The 20451-nt window shown below is 39.9% G+C and overlaps 2 protein-coding genes across 5 annotated transcripts in view; both read left to right on the top strand.

Moving 5' to 3' along the window:
- Positions 1-4182: 4182 nt before the first annotated feature.
- SPATA5L1 (spermatogenesis associated 5 like 1) lies at positions 4183-10985 on the top strand. Its single transcript, XM_009090138.4, has 8 exons — positions 4183-5318; positions 6305-6490; positions 7128-7292; positions 7754-7963; positions 8356-8583; positions 9510-9644; positions 10297-10422; positions 10636-10985. Exons 1-8 carry the CDS (start codon positions 4242-4244, stop codon positions 10786-10788), a joined length of 2280 nt encoding a protein of 759 aa, XP_009088386.2. The 5' UTR covers positions 4183-4241; the 3' UTR covers positions 10789-10985.
- Positions 10986-12717: 1732 nt separating this feature from the next.
- C10H15orf48 (chromosome 10 C15orf48 homolog) overlaps positions 12718-20451 on the top strand; it is a 23487-nt gene continuing 15753 nt past the window's right edge. For 3 of the 4 annotated variants that reach the window (XR_007778462.1, XR_003944886.2, XR_001990421.3), the window contains exons 1-4: positions 12718-12877; positions 13209-13297; positions 14016-14076; positions 14719-14810. Coding sequence is in view for 1 of the 4 variants with exons in the window: in XM_009089947.4 (XP_009088195.1) it covers positions 12836-12877; positions 13209-13297; positions 14016-14076; positions 14719-14787 (261 nt within the window). In the remaining 3 variants the exon portion in view is untranslated. Of the gene's footprint in view, positions 12878-13208; positions 13298-14015; positions 14077-14718; positions 16681-20451 lie in introns of those variants that run through there. The other variant, XM_009089947.4, reaches the window with a different exon arrangement.

Below are 20451 nucleotides of genomic sequence, written 5' to 3'. Positions count from 1 at the left end.
TTTGCTGAAACAGATAACCAAGCATCCCTAAGTAGTAATCAAAATGTGTTATAGACAAATACTGACAAATTGAAAAATGTATCCTGTTAAATTATCTGCAGCTGTCCATCCTCCCTTCTTTGAAAAGCTTTCACCCCAAAGTTTCAAGAGACGGCAATGTGCAGTTGGGAGTCCAGTCACTCCCAAAGAAATGTAGAACCTGAGCATAAAATCCTTTCCTTGGCAACATAAGACAAGTGAGTTCCCACTGGCAGGCTCCAGGTGCAAGCACACGTCTTTCCTGATGCATCTGCCATGATGACAATGACTTCTGGTAGAGATGCAGCATCAATGGTATCCACCTAAGGTGCAGTGATTTCACCAAAACAACTGTCAGCAGGCAGAGATTTTCCACACTGTAAGGCCTGGGCCTAACCCATCCCCTGGGCCTTACCCATCCAGAATTCCTTACTGCAATGGAACTTTTTCCACGTAAAGATACAAGACTGGATGCTCATTAGAAAATTAGGTAAACACATTGAGGGTGGCCCTCCCTGAAAGACATGCAGACATACAAAAGGTCTTTCCATTCCATTTTTAAGTATGTCTTTACTATTTATTTATGAACTTTTGTTAGAACAAAGCCTGGTGTTTGAAATGTGCAATATCTAGCCTAAGTGTAATAGAGCATTTATTCTTAGTCAAAAAAACTCCACAAATACTAAAATCTTGCCCTAAAGCATATACATGCCAGCTACTCACTTTGGACTATCCTTATTTGCTTAATAAACAATCAGATCCCACTTCAAAACCATCTCCCACAAAAAAAGACTATGTTAAAAACATAGTTAACTTGTCAATTTAAAATGAAAATTTCCATTCCAGTAATAGGGTAAAACCTACTAAAAAAAGAATCAGTTTAATATTTTATTTACTTTGTATGCAGGGAATTATTGTAACAAGACAATTATTTTATTTCTTGAGTTATAATAATTGGGAATTTTGAACATTAGCCCACCAAAACCCACTACATATATTAAGGGGGATAAAAAGAACAATGAAATATTGTTCTTTCTTTTTAGAACCTTTAATACTTGTACTCCTTTAAAAGAAGTTAGTCTGGTGCAATAAATATGAAAAAAAAACCAAAAAAAAAAAAGGAACATGATTCCCTAGAAATAGAAAGCAACAAGCCCAACAAGAAAAAGTAATGAAGCTGAAAATTATCTGAACATTCACTGTGCCAGTTTTTCAGTTTCATGTTAGAAATGAAGACAATGCTGGATAATACCTGATTTCTCCAAGAACTGATAACTACTCCCTCCAATTTACCAGATCTGAAAGGAGAAATACGGCCATTCTTGAACATCAGCTGCCATCTAGTGAACAGTGAGAAAACTGTTTAAAGAATTACTCCCAGGTTTTTGTCAACTTTAACTAGATTCTTGGAGGAATATTGTTTGCCACTTTGTAAATTTTGGGGTCTGTAAGTTATTCAGGAGCATAGCTACTAAAAGGCATGCATTTGACATGAGAGCAATGTCACTCAGCAAAGTTTTCTAAGAAAATACATAAATAATATACAGGTGATTCCACAATTTGTTCAAAATAAGCCAATCCTCTGCTCTTTCAATAGGACATATTCGTTTTTTGGGCACTTCACTATACTAAAAAGAACTGAACTCTCAGCGTCTTAAAGTAAAATGATCAGTATTACAGCAATAAAATACACTAAAAACTTAAAGAATTTTAAGTAAAAATTTACTGAAGTGGGCTCATCAAACAACAATAGCAGAGTTTTTACATTGGACACTAATTTTTGTTTCTCTTTTATTCAAGATTAGATTTGCAGGTGTTTTCCTTCTCATAAGAAGTCAGATTTTCCAGATGTTACAATAAATCCGTTAGAGGGAACCACTATATATGAATATAAACCACAGAGCTCATTGCAAATATTCAGTTTTCCATACTTTCTTTTCCTAAACCCTTTCTAAAACCAAGCAGAGGGTCTACCACTTACAGTTTGAAACTCTGAAACACAAATCTGCCATTTTAAACAGAGTGTGGTTTTTGTTTAATCGAGTACGTACTTGAGGGCACTCATGTTTATGAGAACCTTTGGTGAAAAGAAATAAAACAAGAGATTATGTTTATAAGACATTGGCTTGAAAATACATTTGCCTTCTTAGAATGAAAGCTCCTTATAATCTTTTGTCTGTACATTCTCTGGACAGACATTAGTATGTCCTTCACCAAATACCTGGTAAGTCTACATATTCCATATGAGCCTATTCCATATAAACATGTGCATATGTGTGCAGTACAGAACCATGCCATGAAAAGAAAGATTAGGTAGATATCCAGGAGTAGAGGAATAGAAAATAAACACGGAAATGAAAAAATTTGGTCATGAATTGAAAGGAAATCTATTAAAGGCCCTTTTGCATATAATTAGGCTTAAAGAGAAGGCTTGCTGTTTTTCACACTCTGCAGCCCTACAAAACTTTGTAGGTTCCTATTCAGCATTTAGAATTATTATGAACTTGTTCTCTTAACACTGCCTGCTTTTATTCATATGGCTTACTGAAATATTTTGTGTAGAGCCTTGGTTTAGTAAGGAATGTGATTAACCAGGACACCATCACAAAGGTTTACTTACACTGCCCCTCCTGACACCTTCAGAATACAATGCAGGACAGGTTGTAGTTGCACTGTAAACCATCTTCTCTGGGTTTTCTGTGAATTTAACTGTGTCAGACTAGCATCAAGCATTTGAGATCCCAGTTCTTGCATATCTGTGGTCTTAAAGTGTGTGTGTATTCAGCACATGTGACTTTATTTAAAACAAAGTTACTTTCAAGAATAAAGCTATGCACATACTAAATTTTATCTTGTAGCCCACAACACTGACAGACCTTCTGGAAAGTTTTTATAAAAGCACCACACAATTCATAGCACGATCTAAGAAAGTGGGGGACTAAATCTTTTCTTAAATGCTGACTAAGCATTTGTCAGATGCTTACAACAGGTTTTACAAACTGCAACAGGTTTTCCAAATGTTGAATCTGTGTCTTAACTACTTGTATCAGCAGTTTCTCAAGCCGATCATGTCGCCCCCCACATTTTTTTAACCAGCGCCCACAGCTGAGTCAATGGTGACCGCTCGTGACAAAGGAGCAGTGGGAAGCACTGGCAGGGGCACAGGAATGGGGACGTCCAACATTTGGGAATGTGTTTCAGAAGCACCGAACAAATGGGCAGTGCTGAGGAGACAAAAAGAGGGCAAAGAAACGAGGGTGGCAAACAAGCCCTGTTGTGACCAGCTCTGCGGAGAACAAGCCAGATGACAATTAGAAAGGGGGTCAGTGTATTTGTCTGTGGGATGAGGGTATAAGAAGTCTCCAGGGCACAGCACTCACCTCACAGGCATCGCTTTGACAGCCCTTCAAAAGGGAAGGCCCAGGGCAGTGGCTGAGGGAGGGCATGAGCGAGGTGTTGGACATCAAGTACTGTGGCCATTTCTGAGCCCCTCAGTTCAGGAAGGACATTGAGGGACCAGAGCAGGTCCAGAGAATGCCAAGGAAGATGGTGAAGGGCCTGGAGCACAAGTCGCATGAGGAATGGCTGAGGGAGCACAGAGGGCTGAGCCTGGAGATAAAGAGGCTCAGGCAGGACCGTATTGGTCTCCACAACGTCCTGAAAGGAGGCTGAAGCCAGATGGGGCTTGGCCTCTTCTCCCAGACAGGACAAAAGGCCACAGTCTCAAGCTGCACCAGGAGAGGCTTAGGTTGAACATTAGGGAAAAATCCTTCACAGGAAGGGCGACTAGATATGGAATGAACTGCCCAGGAATCACCGTCCCTGGCTATGTTTAAGTAGAGACTGGACATGGCACTGAGTGGCACGGTCAGCCTGACACGGTGGTGTTGGACACGGGCAGCATTCGAAGATACCCGCGCTCCACGCCTGCCGAATTCATTCCGTGATTCTGAGGGGGGTGAGGCGGGGCGCAGTGCGCTTGCTCCACTGTGGCGCATGCGCGGGCCCGCCTATCAGCGCGCGAGCGACTCGGCTGCGCTCCGGCCCGTCCGCTCCCTGCGCGGGGTCCCGTCCCGCCCGCCGCGGGTCGGCAGTGCTGGCGGCCGCGCTGCGCCGGGCGGCGGCGGAACGGGAGTCCCGCGGGAGGGCCAGACGCGGTGAGTAAGGAACCGACGGGCCCGCGCAGAGCAGGGGTGTTGCTGCCCTCCCTCTCGGAGGCAGCGATGGAGGCGGCAGTCTTAAAGCTGCTCCGTCTGGACCCGCGAGATGAGGGCACACAGCGGTGCCGCTTGGGACCTGCCGCGCTCTCCTTCCTGGGAGCCAGGATCGGCGCCCCGCTGAGGATCTCATTGCCCGGCGGCTGCTGTGTGTGCACGGCGTGGCCCCGGCACGACCTAGCGGACGGGTACCTGCAGGCCGACCTGACGTGCAGCACGGCGGGGCTGCCGGCCCGGGACCTGCGCGGGCTCTCGCTGAGCGTGGGCCGGCTGCAGCTGCTGCCCTACGGACAGCTGCGAGCGGCGGCCCTCAGAGTGGTCCTCAAGAGCGCCGCGCTGAAAAAGTCGACTCCCAGAGCGGTGTTGCAGGAGACAATCCGAGAGCTGCTAAGAAATGTGTATGTTTCGCCTCGTTATGTTGTTACTGTTGCCCCAAGTCCCGAAAATCCCGTGGTGTATGTTGAAATACTGTCTGCGTCTCCTTTGGAGGAGGGAGCTGGATTGATAACTCCCCAAACAAGTATAAAAATTAAGGAGGTGGTCACTTTAGAATGGTACAGACATCTATCAGAAGACAGTGCAAAAACTCCAATTGCAGGACTGGATGATGTGGGGAAGTCTTTGAAAGAAATGATTGATCTGCCTTTCCGCTTTCCAAAAACTTTCAAGAAGCTGGGTCTTTCTGTCCCGAATGGAGTGCTGTTAATTGGGCCCCCAGGTGTAGGGAAAACTCTGATGGTAAAGGCAGTAGCAAAAGAGCTGGGTGCGTATCTGTTTGGCATCAGTGGCCCAGCCCTCCATGGTTCAAGACCAGGAGAAGGTGAAGAGAATTTGCGAAGAGTCTTTGAAAAGGGCAGAGAGATGTCAAACGAGGGCCCAACCATTCTGTTTTTTGACGAGATTGATTCTCTATGCCCGAAGCGAGGCAGTTCAAACAATGCTCCTGAAGATCGTATTGTTGCTCAGTTGCTGACGCTGCTGGATGGTGTAGGGAGTGAGGGCAAGATGGTCATTGTGGCAGCCACAAACAGGCCTGATGCCTTAGACCCTGCACTGAGGAGACCTGGCAGATTTGACAGAGAGGTAAATACACCCTCCTGCTCATACATTCGCACTTTTCTTTACTTATTGAGGTGGAAGGGGGCTGTTAATAGTTTTCTTTAATGTCTTCTAGTCATGTTTCTTAGGGGGTTTCTGCAGGTTGGGACAGGTGTCTTGTTTCTGTGTGTAGTTTGCTGCAACTTGGGTATGGTTGTTTTGGGATTTTTTACTCAGAACACTGAGAGCTCCATATAATTGAAAATGGATAGGAGGAGTCTTTTTGTTTCTTTATCATAGAGACATTGACCTGATCTTCAGGTTTGTTTGCTTACAGATGCTTAGCTTTACAGGATTGGATTTTTTCTGTTTAAATCCTGGATTGAAGATTTGTGCATTTCTCCTTAAAAATTTATTGTGACAGAGAACTAGTAACCTATTGTTTCAAAACTTCTATTCAGGTTTCAGTAACAGAGGTTGGGTCTACTCTGGAAAATTTCCATTAGCCTAGTAGTCCAAAGAAGAAAAACACATGCAGTTATACAACACACAGTGCTTGGGCTTGTATTGTTTATTTTCCTGGCTAACTCACTCCTAGGTCACCAGTTTAATCAAGTTCTTTAATTTTCTGGGATTTATAGATTGTTGAGATGTATTTTTATGATGTTTCCCATAATGTATGAATGTATATCTATTTTATTGTTTTCCTATCATATTAGTCTAATTTAGTGCTTGTGATGTAAGGAAATTATTATTTCAGTGTTACAGGACTTGATAAATGGTATCTGACAGTCTTATCAAAAACTCTCTATGCAAACACTGTTCCCTTGGAAAGTAAATGGCATTTTAAATACTTGTCATTTGTATAGTGCTGGCAATGGGTTTCCTGTAAAGCTCTTTAGTTGGAATATAAGTATATATAAATTTTCAGTAGCCAATGTAGCGGAGATAAAATTGCTTGCTTAGGTCTGTAAAATAAAGGAGTATGGCAAATTATCTACTTAAAATTTTGTTTATTCTGCTTGGTTTAGGTTATTATTGGGACCCCAACAGTTACACAGAGAAGATCCATCCTGCAGTTGCTTACATCTGACATGCCCATTTCTGCTGAGGTTGATTTGGCTAAGCTGGCAGAAATGACGACTGGGTATGTTGGAGCAGACCTTACAGCACTCTGCAGAGAAGCTGCCATGCAGGCTGTGTCCCACAGCTCTTGGGTATGGTTGTAAATCAGTCAAGAACAATGTTAGTAATATTGGTACTACCCTTTCCTCATTAATACTTTACTTGAAAAAGCTCAAAACATTGAAGACTCACACCAAGCTAAATATAAATAATATAAATATAAATATAAATATAAATATGTTAGTTTTGCTTATCCTTTCAGTTCTCACCTTAGTTCTGTTACTGCATCTGTGGTTTAATAGTGGCATTTTATAGCCTGTGTGAGATAAAATGTGTTACATTTTGCAGTGTGTGTTGAAAATGGATTTTGCAACTTTTTTATTTCTATTCATAAGATTGTAGGATGTGATGTATGTTAACTCTGAAAGCAACTATTTGACTTAGCAGGTCACTGTCTAATGGAGCTATAATTTAGGGAATAGTAGTTTTCTCTGAAACATTAATTTCTGTTAAAATTGTTTTGTTTCTGTGTAAAAACTTGCTATTAAAAAGGGTATATTTTACTTTATATTTCATTTTTGTTTCTGCAGTGTTTAGGCTCATTAGGTCAGGAATTTACTTCCTTATTAGTTATACTTAGCCTTATGTGAAGCATTTTGCATATTAATGCAGCTTTTAAGTATTGCATTAAAATGTTGTTAATATGCTCTCTCTGGGCTTATTTTTCAGGATTCAACTGAACATGAAAACATGATTAACATGGGAGATTTCCAAGAAGCTTTTAAAACAATTCAGCCATCCTCTTTTCGAAGTGCAGTTGGACTAACAGAGTGTAAACCTGTGACTTGGGAGCAAATTGGTGGTCTTGAAGATGTGAAATTAAAGTTAAAACAGGTAATGCATTAAACTAATTTAGATAAACATCTAATTTCTAATAGGTACTCCAAGGTATTCTGTACCCTGCATTATGAACATTATTTCTTTTGCAAATTACCAGATTATAAATTGTATTTTAAACATTAATTCAGTGTTATCTTGTAATCTCAAGATACCACCACCAAGCATAATAATATGGGAAAATAGGCATGTTTTTGTAGCTGAAAAACTTGTAGCCAGATTATTTGTCCATTCCTGAATATTTATCCAGGGCTGGCTCTTGGGTGTTATCTCTTCAGGTTTGCTTTTAGTTCTGTTTCAAAGACAAAATTTAAGCGGGGGCAATATATGAAAAAAGACTAAATCAGTATTCTCTCATTTCCGATTAATATTTGTACCAAGGAAAGGAAATTATGTACTTGGCAGTTTTATAGATTGCTTGTTACTAAGAATTTAATCTCTTTTTTATGTACTGCCAGAGTATTGAGTGGCCTATGAAATTTCCTGAGGCATTTGCCAGGATGGGCCTGTCTCATCCCAAGGGGATTCTTCTCTATGGGCCATCGGGGTGTGCCAAAACCACACTGGTGAAGGCTGTGGCCACGAGTTGTCACTGTTCCTTTCTCTCTGTAAGTGGTGCTGACCTGTTCTCACCTTACGTTGGAGATTCAGAGAAAATTTTGTCTCAGGTACGGTGTTTAATTTGTGTAAGGTTCTGTAGTCTATTTTTACTTGATTTTTGTAAAGTATTAGTTAGACCTAAATTTTGTTGTTGAGAAGATGATAGAGCTCTCATCTGATTATAAAATAGAAATGGCTGAGAGATTCACATGTAGATAAAGTGAGAGTCTATCCCTAAAATTATACCAGTGTTAAACTTCAGATTTTTAGCCTTTTGTTTTCAGTTCATTTAGGAATATATAAAAAAGAAGGAGAATTTGCCAAAAGTAAATGTAAGCCAGAACAATTCTTAAGAATCATTACAAATGTACCTTCGAAGTTAAGTGGAAAACAGAGTATATGTAAGTGGGATTCTTTTTTGAGGCATTAATGTTTTATTTTATTACCATTTGTTAAAAAGGTTTTTCGCCAAGCAAGAGCAAATACTCCAGCAATAATATTCCTAGATGAGATTGATTCTATCTTGGGATCTCGGGCACTCTGCAGAACTGGCCATGGTGTCTCAGAGCGGGTTCTCTCTGTTCTTCTCAATGAATTGGATGGGGTTGGGCTGAAAGTTACAGAAAGAAGAGGAGGCAAGCTACAGCTTGAGGCTCAGTGCCAAGAACAAAGTGATGAGGAAAGAAAGGTATTCATGCTCCCTTTTTTGTATAGAAAAATGAGAAGTGCTGTCTGGTTGTTTCAAAAATTTTAGTTGCTGGCATTTGCATTTTAATCTTCAAATCCTTGGACTTAAAAACATGCAAGAAGCTGTTTTACTCTGTCATAATTACTAGTTTTTAGAAGATACTGTGTATAGGCTCTTGATTGTTTTTACGTACTCTGTTCCTCAATGAGGCTTTTTTTGAGTAATGCTCATTAGCCTGTGTGGGTATTTTTGTTTGACCAAAATACCCACACAGGCTAATGAGCATTACTTGTTGAGCGTTCATCTTCTGTCACAAAAATCCTTTTCTTGACACTAAAGTAAATTTTTAGATTGATTGTGTGATTTCTACTCTTACAGAAGTTCCCCCCTGAGCTTACTTTTTCTAAGTACTTCCCCTACTTCATTTGCAGCTCTTTCTCACACATAATGCGTACAAAAGCAGCACAGTTATGATCAGTTAGTTATTTAAACACAAACTTGTACCTTACTTGTCAGTGAATTGTTCACAACATTTAATATTTACCTTTTTTGTATATAAATTTTTCTTATTATGATACTCTCTGGGGGAATAATGAAGAAAACAGTTCCAGAATTGTAGGATACTGGATTTTTAAGCTCTTCATTCCAATGAAGAGCTTTTTATATGCAATCTGGTCAAAGGAAAGTCTTTGTTGCCAAGGCAGATAGAAACTATATTTCTTCTTTGTTGTGTAATCTGCCCTGCACCAAGGCATTTTTTTACCTCAAGAAAGATAAAATACTAGTATTGAAGGGAAAGTAACAACATGTAAAATTACAATATCTTTTTGCCATTCCCCTCTTCTCATTAGTCATTAACTATTATCTTTTGATAATATCTATCTCAACCATGTTGCACTAATTTGTTTACATGATCTCTTTCTCAGCTAGAGTTCCAGGAAACTTTGAACAAAGATTTCATGGTAGTTGCTGCAACAAATAGACCAGATATGTTGGATGATGCCTTGCTTCGTCCTGGGAGGCTGGACAAGATGATCTATATTCCACCTCCAGATCTGAAGGTATTACACATCCATACATGGCTTTAAAGGGAGAGATATTAATTTCCAGCATACTTAAAGAGCACAGGGGCCGTATTCCTGTAACATACTTAACAAGTGACGGGTGTTACACTGGAGATCAGTCAACAAATTCATAGTACAATAAAGAAATTTTAAAAGTAATAAAGATATTTATATTTTAAACACCAGTAACATTTTAACTGGTGTAGGTAGTTATCATATTGCATATGGAAAATAGAGAAAATGTGTATTTACAAAATCAAGCTACAATTCAGGAAATACCAAAATAAGTTGTCTGTCCTTACTTCTAATAATTTTTGTGTACTGTTCCCAAGGCTAGTGTAGCTATTTGTCCTGAGCTTCACAAAAAAAAGTTGTCCCAAAGCATGCCAAATCAGGCCTGTTCAGCCTAAAATACTGTGTTTTCATGAAGCAATCAGTGACTGTGAATAATAGACCTTAAATATATGAGACAACCAGAAGTGCATTTATCTCCATTAATAGCATTTTATTCTTCCACCAAAAGCAGGTAGTTTTGGTGTTTTTCTGGGTTTTCCTTTGCTCTAATTTCAAGTTTGGTACTGCTTTGGAGAAAGATTAATTTTTGGTTTGTTTGGTTTTGTTTTCTTGCATAATATGGACCGATATACAGGGAAGACTTTCCATTTTGAAAATCTGCACCGAAAAAATTCCATTAGATACTGATGTGTCATTAGAAGATATGGCAGTCCTAACAGACCTCTTTTCTGGAGCTGATATTGAAAACCTATGCAAGGAGGTAAGAGATAGTCCTGGCTCATCTGTGCAATAAACTCTAAATAACAACTTTGAATGAAAAAAGAGAGCTAACTCAAATAACTGTAAGTTATGCAATGCTGTTTTCAGATGCTTTAACTAATGCTTTTTTCCTTGTAAAATATTTTAGAATACTTACAGTATTCTTTACAATTTAAAATATGATAAAGACTAAGTTGTTTTTTTTCTTTTAAAGGCTGCTTTGTTGGCATTGCAAGAGAATGGACTTGAAGCAACTGCTGTAAAACAGGAACATTTTGTGAAATCATTGCAGACTGTAAAACCATCTTTAAACATAAAAGACTTGGAATTTTATGAAAAATTCTCTAATCAAGAATTAGCCTCTTGAATCTATAAAGGAGTGGCATAAGTATTTTTATATATATTACAAAGATTTTGAAAAGATTTGCATCTTTCCGCTTTTTAAAACTGCTCTTACTGTAGTTTTCAGGGAATGTGAAATACAGTAAAGTGTCACTTTTGAAAAGTTCTGTAATTTAAATAATGAATAATAAATTATAATCTTGTTTGCTTTGGGTAGGTTTACATTTGATGAAACTAATAATTGAAATACTTGGATAAAACACTATGGAACAGGTTAGTGTTACTGTAGATTTCCTACTTTTAAGTACAAAAATGGCATAATAAGAAAATGTAAAATGTGTTGTGAAATCTCCAAAAGACAGTAAATACGTAAGAAATAGAAAAGCTTTCAGGAAATTAAATAGGAAGAAGTCCCACTCTATATAAAATGTAAGGTGTTTTATGTGTGCCTGTCTAGGCTTACATTCTTACAAGCAGATTCCAAAATAGAGTGGCAGTGAAAGGGTTGCCAGTGCTTAACTCCTTGGTGTGGGTTTGGAAGTCAGGGGTTTTGGGAGTAATTTTGGATTAGTTACTGCTTACTGTACAAACATTTGTATTGAGTAAGCAGATACCAAGTATGTAATCAACTCAAACTATAATTTCTTCTTTAGAAAAGGGAGTTTGCATAATGACAATTTCTACAGAATTATTTTCCCCACCCAGCCAGCCCTTCCTTGTCAATACATTTTTGTGTGGTGCCTTCTAAAATACACTGATACTTCTAAAGAAATTGGTGTTACATGTATGCAAGTGTGCATTTTAACTTACTAGAGTAGGAAGATTTTTATTCTTTTTTATTACCTTTTCTTTTTCCCAGTGAAAATGTCTGGGAACAAAATACGCCACTCTCAAAGACAGTTCCTTATTTTAGCTGAAGTTCAGAAATTATAAGCCCATTAACAATTACCTCTCTCTCATAACAGGCACACTAGGGACTGCACTGAGTGTGGTTTATAGTGAGATGGATCACAAAAGGAAGTTCCAAGGCAGTTGGTGGCTGAGGAAGGCAAAAGGCAGTAGTAGAAGGTGTTGTAACCTAGGAAAGGGCTCAGATAAAGCAACTACCCTACAGATTGGTGGCTTTCATCACCAATTTATGGAAAGAACCATCCTGTAGCTTTATTGGTAGCAACAAATGGACAGTGCTCATGACCTTCCCAAATACACAAAGGTTTCTCAGCAGTAGTGCTGAGAAAAAATATGAAAACTGTCTGTTTTGCTTTCCAGTGTTTGAGAGTCTCCTTTGGAATTGCTGGATTTCAAAGTTGTTACAGTAAGATGCTGCCAGCTCCTCAAAGATGCTGCTGCTTCATTTCCACACTTGCTCCCTAGGAGGACGAGCTGAGCTGCTTGCGCCCTGTCATGTGTGTTCCTTGCTGCAGGGAGTAGCAGAACATGCAGTACAGGCAGTGTCTCCCTCTCGCTGCTTTCCAGTGGGAAGGGGAGAAACCAATGGATGGGAGTCACCTGCTCTCACCTCCAGCCTGCTCCTGGTAGTTTTTCTCAGAGAGGGATATTGGGAAGTGATAGGAGCTGTGGAACACACAAGATAGTGATGAGAACCTGGGCCTGGGCTGAGCTTTTGCTGCAGCACAAGGGGACACGGTGACACCGGCTCCTCTTTTGGTCACTAGAGGCACCTCTCTGAGCTCGGAAGAGGCAGGCCCTGTCATCAGTGGGGCGTTTGCCTAGGCACCCTGTTCTTTGGGCACTGCCTGGAGCAGGGGACAGCCAGGAGGCCAAAGGAGAAGAGGAGAGGCGAGGCTGGGGTGCTGCAGTCACGGAGAGAGAAAGGTTGGCGCGGGAAGGTCTCCGGCCGCGCCCCGCTCTGTCCGGCCGCTCCCTCTGGCACCTGCAGGGGGCGCTGCCGGCCCGCGGGCCCGCTCCGCTCCGGCCGCTGGGGGGCGCGCGGTTCCCCCCCCCTCAGGGCGCGGGGCTCAAAAAGCGCAGGGCGGGCCCCGCCGGCGCCTCCTGCCGCAGCCGGGGAGCGCTGAGAGCCGCCGCCGGTGCTCTCCGCAGCCGCTGCCAGCATGAACAAGGGCATCTTACGCACGCTTAGAACGAAGAGAGAAGTGAGTTCGCCTGAGGGGTCGGGGCTGTGGTTACCCGCCCTTGGGGAGGGATGCGGGGGGCTCGGGCGGCTGCACCAGGATTGCCACTTGATGTCCCGAGGAAATGGGATCCGCGTAAAGTTCATGTGTTAAAAGTGAGCTGGGAGAGAAGGGTAATGTAGAAGTAAAAGTGAAATTCACATATTAAAAGTGAAGAGGTGTAAAGAGTAATATAAAGGCAATATACAGGAACAGGTAATCCCTGCCTAGTTCTGTGTAACCCTTGCTCCCCCTACTCGTGGGTCTGTAGCTGGGACTTCAGATCAGCTCTTATCTCTGTTTTATCTTTCAGCTCATTCCCCTGGCCGGAATATTGTCCTTTGCAGCAGTTGGGGCGTTCTCTTTTTGTGTCTATTCCCTGTTCTGCAAATCTGATGTGATGTAAGCAAAATCTTATTTCTTGGAGCTTCCCTTAACTTGTTTTATTCAACCAAATATTTGACCATCATGTTTTACACACAGAAAAAAAAAAAAATTGTGCCAGGCACATGTTCCAGAGTACTGGTAATATCTGCAGATTATAAATAATTAGGAAATTAATTAATTTGGAGTGTAGTCCAAGTTATTTCCTAACTTTTGATTTAATAATTATGGGGTTTTGCTCTAGGTAAAAGAAGTTTTAAATGTTATCATTAAGAATTTCATATAATCACACAGGTAGATGAGATGCACATATATTGCAGGCCATCAACTTCTATATAAAGAACAGTGTTTGATAGTATTCCAATTGCTTGGCTGATAATTGGAAAGGTTTTGGGAATTTATTTGTTTATTTTAAAGTTTTTAGAATAGGCATTTTAACTGTCAGGGTAAAAGTCCCCTTACTTAGTGTCTCTATTCAGTTTTGATTTTTCAGCTTGCTTCTCTCACAAAGATATGTGAACAGTGCTGGCTTACTTGGTGCTTTGGAAGCTGCAAATAAAGCAAGCTGCCATTGATTCCTATCCAGATTTTAAAATACAGTGCCTAAACCTGTAAACTTGTGTTTTAGGGAACTCCTTACTAAAGTGAATAGCTCTACTGACAATAGGCTGCTCATATGAAAATGTGTTCATGGACACACCTTAAAACATAATACCTGTTTTATCTTCTTTTAAAGCATTCACAAGACTGGCAGTTCAGAACCATGGGAAAATATTGATCCTGCCAAGCCTCAGAAGGTAATTTGTACATATAATATATGTATAAATAGCATAAATTTCCAACACAGTGAATCACTTCTTTTAATGTGTAAGAACCAGCAAAATGTGAACAAGAGAAAAAGTGTAAAGTTGATGTGTATCTAGTTAAAAGTGGAAACAAATGCTTCTTTCATTACTTTATGTCTTCATCCTATTAGGTAATTATAGGGATTCAGCTCTTACACTGTAGGTCTGATCTTAAATTCATACTGCACTTCTGGTTGTTGTCCTCTGTCCATTCCCACCCCAAACATCCATTTACTCAATTGCATTGATAACAGTGGAAACTTGGAGTATAGAGGAAGTGCTGTTTACCCTCATCTTGTTCCTGAATTACAGAATTGAGTAAGAATGTTTGCGTACCGTAGCCTGAAGGAAAAATATCTTAATTTATTAGAGCACTTAGGATAAGGAAAAGTAAAATTATTTGGCGTGATTAATTAATATCCAGGTGATTTTGTTCAACAAATTATTGTGTCATCTGTTCATATTTCTGAAAGGAAAATGTAAAGCCACTAGAACTTCTTCAGCAATAAGCTGATGTTTGATATGGGGAGGTGTGGGAGTGCAGTAAATGCTCACTGGGATTTTACTAACTTTCATCTTTTCCATTTCTTCCAGCTGGTAACAATCAATCAGCAGTGGCAACCTATAAAAGAGCTGGAAGAGGTCAAAAAGCTGACGAAGTGAGAAGTTTCTGTTGCCTCAAAAAGGTACCCTATGAATCTAGTGGAATCACTTCTGCACAAACTTGACTACTGAAATCAGTGTGCGGAAATGCTTCTGCTACATTTTTAGGGTCTCCCTGCATTTTTTTGGCCTCTGGATAAGGAGTTTCATGTTGCTTTAGAAGCTGGCATACAGCATCCACATAGTCCAAAAATCTAAACAAAAATACTCATTTTCAATAAGCATTTGATGTAAATTTCTGAGTATTCAGATGGCAATTATGGACCAAAAAAGCCTTCATAGCATTTGTAGAATTTCAGGATTTGTTTCAAAATACATTATTTTTGCAATTTTATTCATTTTAATAAAATAAATTCTAAATTTGTACATTTCATATAAATTCAAAAGCCTTTCTACATTGGAAATCCTGGTCTCCTTTCAGAGATACAGAACTTTCAATGTTTCAGAACAATTTCAATGTTGTTTAGAGACCAAAGTAATAGCCAGAGGATGTCTCTGTATGGCAGCATATGTGGTCATACAGTACACTTGCACTCCTTGTCTGTGTTAGATGTGGGGACAGATTAAGTCAAAACTAATGTTGTGCTGCAAATACTGAAACTTCCCCACTGAAGAATCCAATAGGTTATTTAAGGGTGTATTTGAGACTCCAGATTTAGAACCTCAAATCCTAAGAGTTAAGCATGACTAGAAGGGAAATGAAAATCAGATCACTTATTTTGTATTTAAATATGGTTCATGATTAATTTTTTTAAATTTACTAGAATTAGAAAATCTGCATCATCCAAGACTACAAAATGTTAATTTCTTCTTTTTGTGCAAGGTTGTTCAAGTGCGATCTGCAATGTACTGCACAATTAACAATATTTTTAAAGATTTCTACACACTATTAGGAATATCTCTTTTATCAACTAGAAACTAGCTGATTAAAACTAGGAATGAGTCTATGAAGAGACAGTTCCTCTTTAAGCTTCTGTGTGTTTAATTATGGGTTGGCCAGGGAAAGAATGTAATGGGCAGGGTCCTGGTAAAATCACGAGACAATAAGTGCATCCAATGGCAGAACAGTCCTTTTGTAGATATTTTCTGTATGTGCCCTCTTCCAAGCAGTTTCTCAATTTATTCCACAGTTTATTTTACAATGGATGGTCAGAATTCATAATCCTTTCTGTGATGAAGAAAGCAAAAGTGAAACAGCTGCTAATTGGGAAAAGTCCCCTTAAATGAGTAATAGTCAAGTGCTTTAGGTTATTCAGCTGCAGCAAAGACAAACTTCATTAAGAAAAGCTGTCTCCTGAATTCCAAGGTGGCTTGGCTTCAGAAGCTGTTTTCTTTAGCTGAGAAAAAAAAGTAATCTAAATGTTGCATAAATATTTGTTTATCTAGTAAGGATGACTCAGCAGCATTTATGTTTTCGAGTGAGAGGAACTACTACTCTTCAGAATAAGTTCTTAGCTTGCATTTAAGGAATGACATTACAAGAAGATTGAATATCATAGAACCACAAAAATACAGAGCTTTGAGGAATATAAGTTTTAAGTATTTTAAAGCAGAAAATATTTTAAAGTCTTTCTCTGTAATTCCATATTTCTGCTGGACTGTAGCAAAAACAAAGCGCCATGCTCCAAGTTGGTGCATTAATTGTTCTTCAGTAAGTCACTTTTTTTGGCTGCAAATACTATGACCTAAGTATCTGTCAACATTGGGAAAATAAGTGTAAGTAAATTTTAGTTAATTTTTGTACTTAGCCACATTTCAGTGATGTTTCTAGTGGCACATTAAGCAGTGTGACTGCTGTCACACTGTGTGACTGCTGTCAGTCATAGGTTGTTGCTGATTTTATCATGTCCTGAAGCATAACAGCTGTGGTAATAAATCTGTTTTCCTTTGTAAGCTGTTCTGTTTTTCTTTATTAATATGGATTTTTGGGGAGGGTTTTCACACAATATAAGAAATCTTTTTTTTTTTTTTGCAGTTCAAAAAGATTATGAATATTGTTAAAGCTTTTAGGGTCTTGTTTTTTTTTCTGACTGTTCCTGAAAATCTGTCTCCTGCATAGAAAATTTTTTTCTTATAAATGGCATACACGAAGAACAATTACTGTGTCTCCCCAATCAACTACTCAACATAAATCCATAAAGCAATGTACAAGTTATTCCTTGTTCTACAAACAGTAAAGATTCCACTGGTTGAATTTTGTGAGCTGATGTTAATGAGAACAGTAAGGCTTCCCCGATCTGTGTCATGCAAACCCATGAGTTTTAATTCCATGAACAATTTGAAGGCTATTGAAATAATTTAACAACTTTGTTATTTCTCTCTATTTCCTTTGCTGTCTTTAATCTCCTGCTCCATTCTGCTCTTGGTATTGGTTTGGTTGATGTTGGCCTTTTTTAACAATCCACTATCTTTGCTCACCCTAGCTAGTACATTTACATGGAACTATAACGCTTTCAAATTTCATATTAATTATGAAGTTTAATAAAAATGGTCACTAGTTTGTTAGAGTTTCCAGTATAAGTTGGAAACCATTAGAAATGTGTTTTAGAAGTTCTAATCACTATTAGAAATCCATCATTAGAATCTATGGTCAGGCTTCTCTAAATTTTTCTATGTAGTCTATATGTAAATAGCTTTCTGGAAGAACAGAAGAATAGAAGACTGCCTTTTGCAGTGTATATAAAATGAATTGATATTTTTTGTTATTACAGTAGTACTTCAAGGCCTTAAATCTGCAGATCTTGTGGTGGTGTGGCTATCAGAGAGCTGTGTTGGGGTTTTTTGTTTCTTTGCATGTGATAGTCCTGGTGTCAGCATTTCTCCTTCCAACCCCCTGCATTTCTGTGCCACAAGGTGCTATTAGTGTAGTTCTGCACTGTCTGGTTACTTAAGTGGTGGCTTTCTGCAGAAAATAGTAACTTACAGAGGGGGCTGATGCAATTGTTGAAGGAAGTGGTTCATCCTGCAGTTGTTGTCTGCCTTAGTGGAGAGGGTGGCTGTCCCTAGGACTAGCTGTGGAAAACAAGCAAGAGTAATGGGAATGATTCACTGAATCCAGCCAATATTTAGTGTTGGACACTTCTGAAAAAGTTTTCAGGTTAAACAAACATGGCACAGTTTTCCTTTGCTGTCTGAAGCCATTGCTGTCCGGGACATCCGCGTGCCGGATGGGAGCACACAGACAATGAAAGCCATAAAAAGTGTAACTGCAATAGAAATAAAAGCACTACTGCTGGCTTGGCCTGGGGCACTGGGGTTGGTGAGTGTTGCCCCTCAGGTGCTGATGTGAACAGGGAGCAGGCAGCTTGTCTGCCCAAAGCTCTCTCCATCGGGAAGCAGCCGTCGCTGTAAGGGCCCCTGCGAAGCCGTGAGCTGACGCAACATCCAAAGCACTTCGCCTGTGCGCCTTGCCCTGGCCAAAGATCACACACCCTCACCGAGGCTGTGCCAGCCCTGTTTATGCTGGACCTTGTCCAGATGAACATTTGTTTAATTAGTGTTTACTTTTAGATAATTTTGTTGTGCGTACATTCTGGCCTGAGTCATTACTGGGGAGGTGTTGCCCTTCAGGGCTTGCCCAGGAGGTGGGAGAGCCCCTCAGAGTGTGGGGAGGCTGGGGCCTGGGACCGATTTCACCCTAACAAGTGAGAGCTGTCCTGCAGCATCACCAGGGTGCCTGTGTGGGGACTGAGGGCCATGTGAGCAAGGTGTAAGAGTGGGGATGGCAGAGCACTGGTTGGGAGCCCTAGAGGCAGTTTGTCTGGGTATCAGGATATAGACCAGTGCTGGCCTTCACTGCCAGGTTACCAAATTAGTTTAAATAAACCCTCATCTCTTAGCAACAGGGGCATGACAAAGGCTTTGGTTTGATGTTGGTTTTCACATTTAAGACTTCCAAGGTTTGGCCTGGTGTGCCACACCGGCTCTGTGGCCTCTCTTCAGGGGTTGTGACACTGCACGGCTCTGTCCGGAGTCCCTGGGGGTGTCCGTGCTGGTGGCTCTGTGTGTGGAGCCCCATGAACAGGCCTGGCAGTGCAGCAGCAGCAGTGACAGCCAGGGCTAGGGTGCTGGGCTGGCAGATGTGCTCCTGTCCTGGCTGTCAATACCATTTCTGCTGCTCCTGGCCAAGATCTGAATGTGTGTAACATTCCCTAAAAGGTCCGTGTAAATAACTGACTTCATCATGCTGCATTCTTAAGATAAAGCAAGTCATTTTTGTGAACATCTCTCTATAAGGTTTAAAAAGTACTTGGGAACATCTGTTAAAATGCAGATAGATGTACTTCCAGTTTTACTGGCTGTCAAGCAGTAGAAAAATAACTCACTTCAACTTGAAATATTCGATATAAAGTATTTCTATACTCTGGTATTACTTGCTTGCTGCCTTTCAAACCCTTCTCCCTATTGTCTGTTGAGACTTACTTCCTTACTTCTTTTTCCACTTGTTGGCACATTTTCTTCTTGCCAGATCTCTGTCTCACCCATCAAAACAAACACATCAGAAAAATTTTTCTTAGCCTAGTTTATTTCTCTGTTACTACTGTTTATTGGTAGACCTGCACTGTGTTCTAGAGTAGATCAGAATATAGTTAGGCTGGTGGTTTAAACTAAGAAATAAGCAGAAGAGGCCTTGTTTTTAAAGTTTGCCTTCTTTCTCCCTCTCTCCTCTTCTGCTTTGCTTTACTTATGCTAATGGATTGTAATAAATGCATCATGGGTGGAAAAAAGGCAAAGCCTTACTAATAACAGTAAGGACACATAGACTGTAAACATTTCATGAAGTCATTATATGCATTAATAACAAAAGTACCTTAAATTGTCTTTCCATTTTTAAAAAGAGGAAGCACAAATTTGAGCTGTAAACATAAGCATGCGTTATCTTTCAACAGACTCACATAAAAACATTTGTAGTTTTTCTTTGAATTTATTAGCAAATTAACATTATGTTGGTAGGTAGGGTTCATTCCACTGAAAGCTCTCTAAATTATGCTGCTGCATAAAAATAAGGGCCATATCTGCTAATAATATTATGGGAGGCTCTTGCTCACCCACTTCTATCAGGATATCTTTTGTTTTGAGTGAGGGCTGTTCTGTTACTGAAATTCTGTTTATCTGGCTGTTTCTATGCAAGTAAATGGTAAAACAATTTGTTCATGTTCTGTGACTCCAAACTTGAAGTGGTCTGGCAGTTTTTAATCCTAAGCACTATAAATCACAGTGATACCTGTGGCCTGGCAGACTGTGATAATGCCAGTCCAGGCAGAAGCTGTGAAACAGCTTTTTTTCATTTGTGTATTTTTTTAGTAATTAGAAGACATAATTTCTGTAAGTTCAAACTCCCTTAGCTCTCCCTCATCCAGATTTCCTGACTTCACTGATCCCAAGTGTTGCTGATGCAGGGGGAGGAGATGATACCTCTTGAACTTGGGACTTCTATTACAGACATTGATTTTATAATCAGATTTCCCTGCTGAAGCGCTTGGGAATTCTGCACAGACATTGCTGTTACCAGATGATGGTAAACTGAGAATCTAGAGACTCTAGAGGATAAATCATTAGGATACAGCACCAAAAATAGACTATGGGGACCAGAACTCTGTAGCAATCCTGTCAAAATCCTAAATCATTAAATCATGCAGTCCCAAGGCAGAGCCACCTGCATCC

The sequence above is a fragment of the Serinus canaria genome, chromosome 10, assembly GCF_022539315.1.
Source record: "Serinus canaria isolate serCan28SL12 chromosome 10, serCan2020, whole genome shotgun sequence".
NCBI lineage: Eukaryota > Metazoa > Chordata > Aves > Passeriformes > Fringillidae > Serinus > Serinus canaria.
Note: the sequence above shows the minus strand (reverse complement) of the source record. Positions and strands in the feature narration are given on the sequence as shown.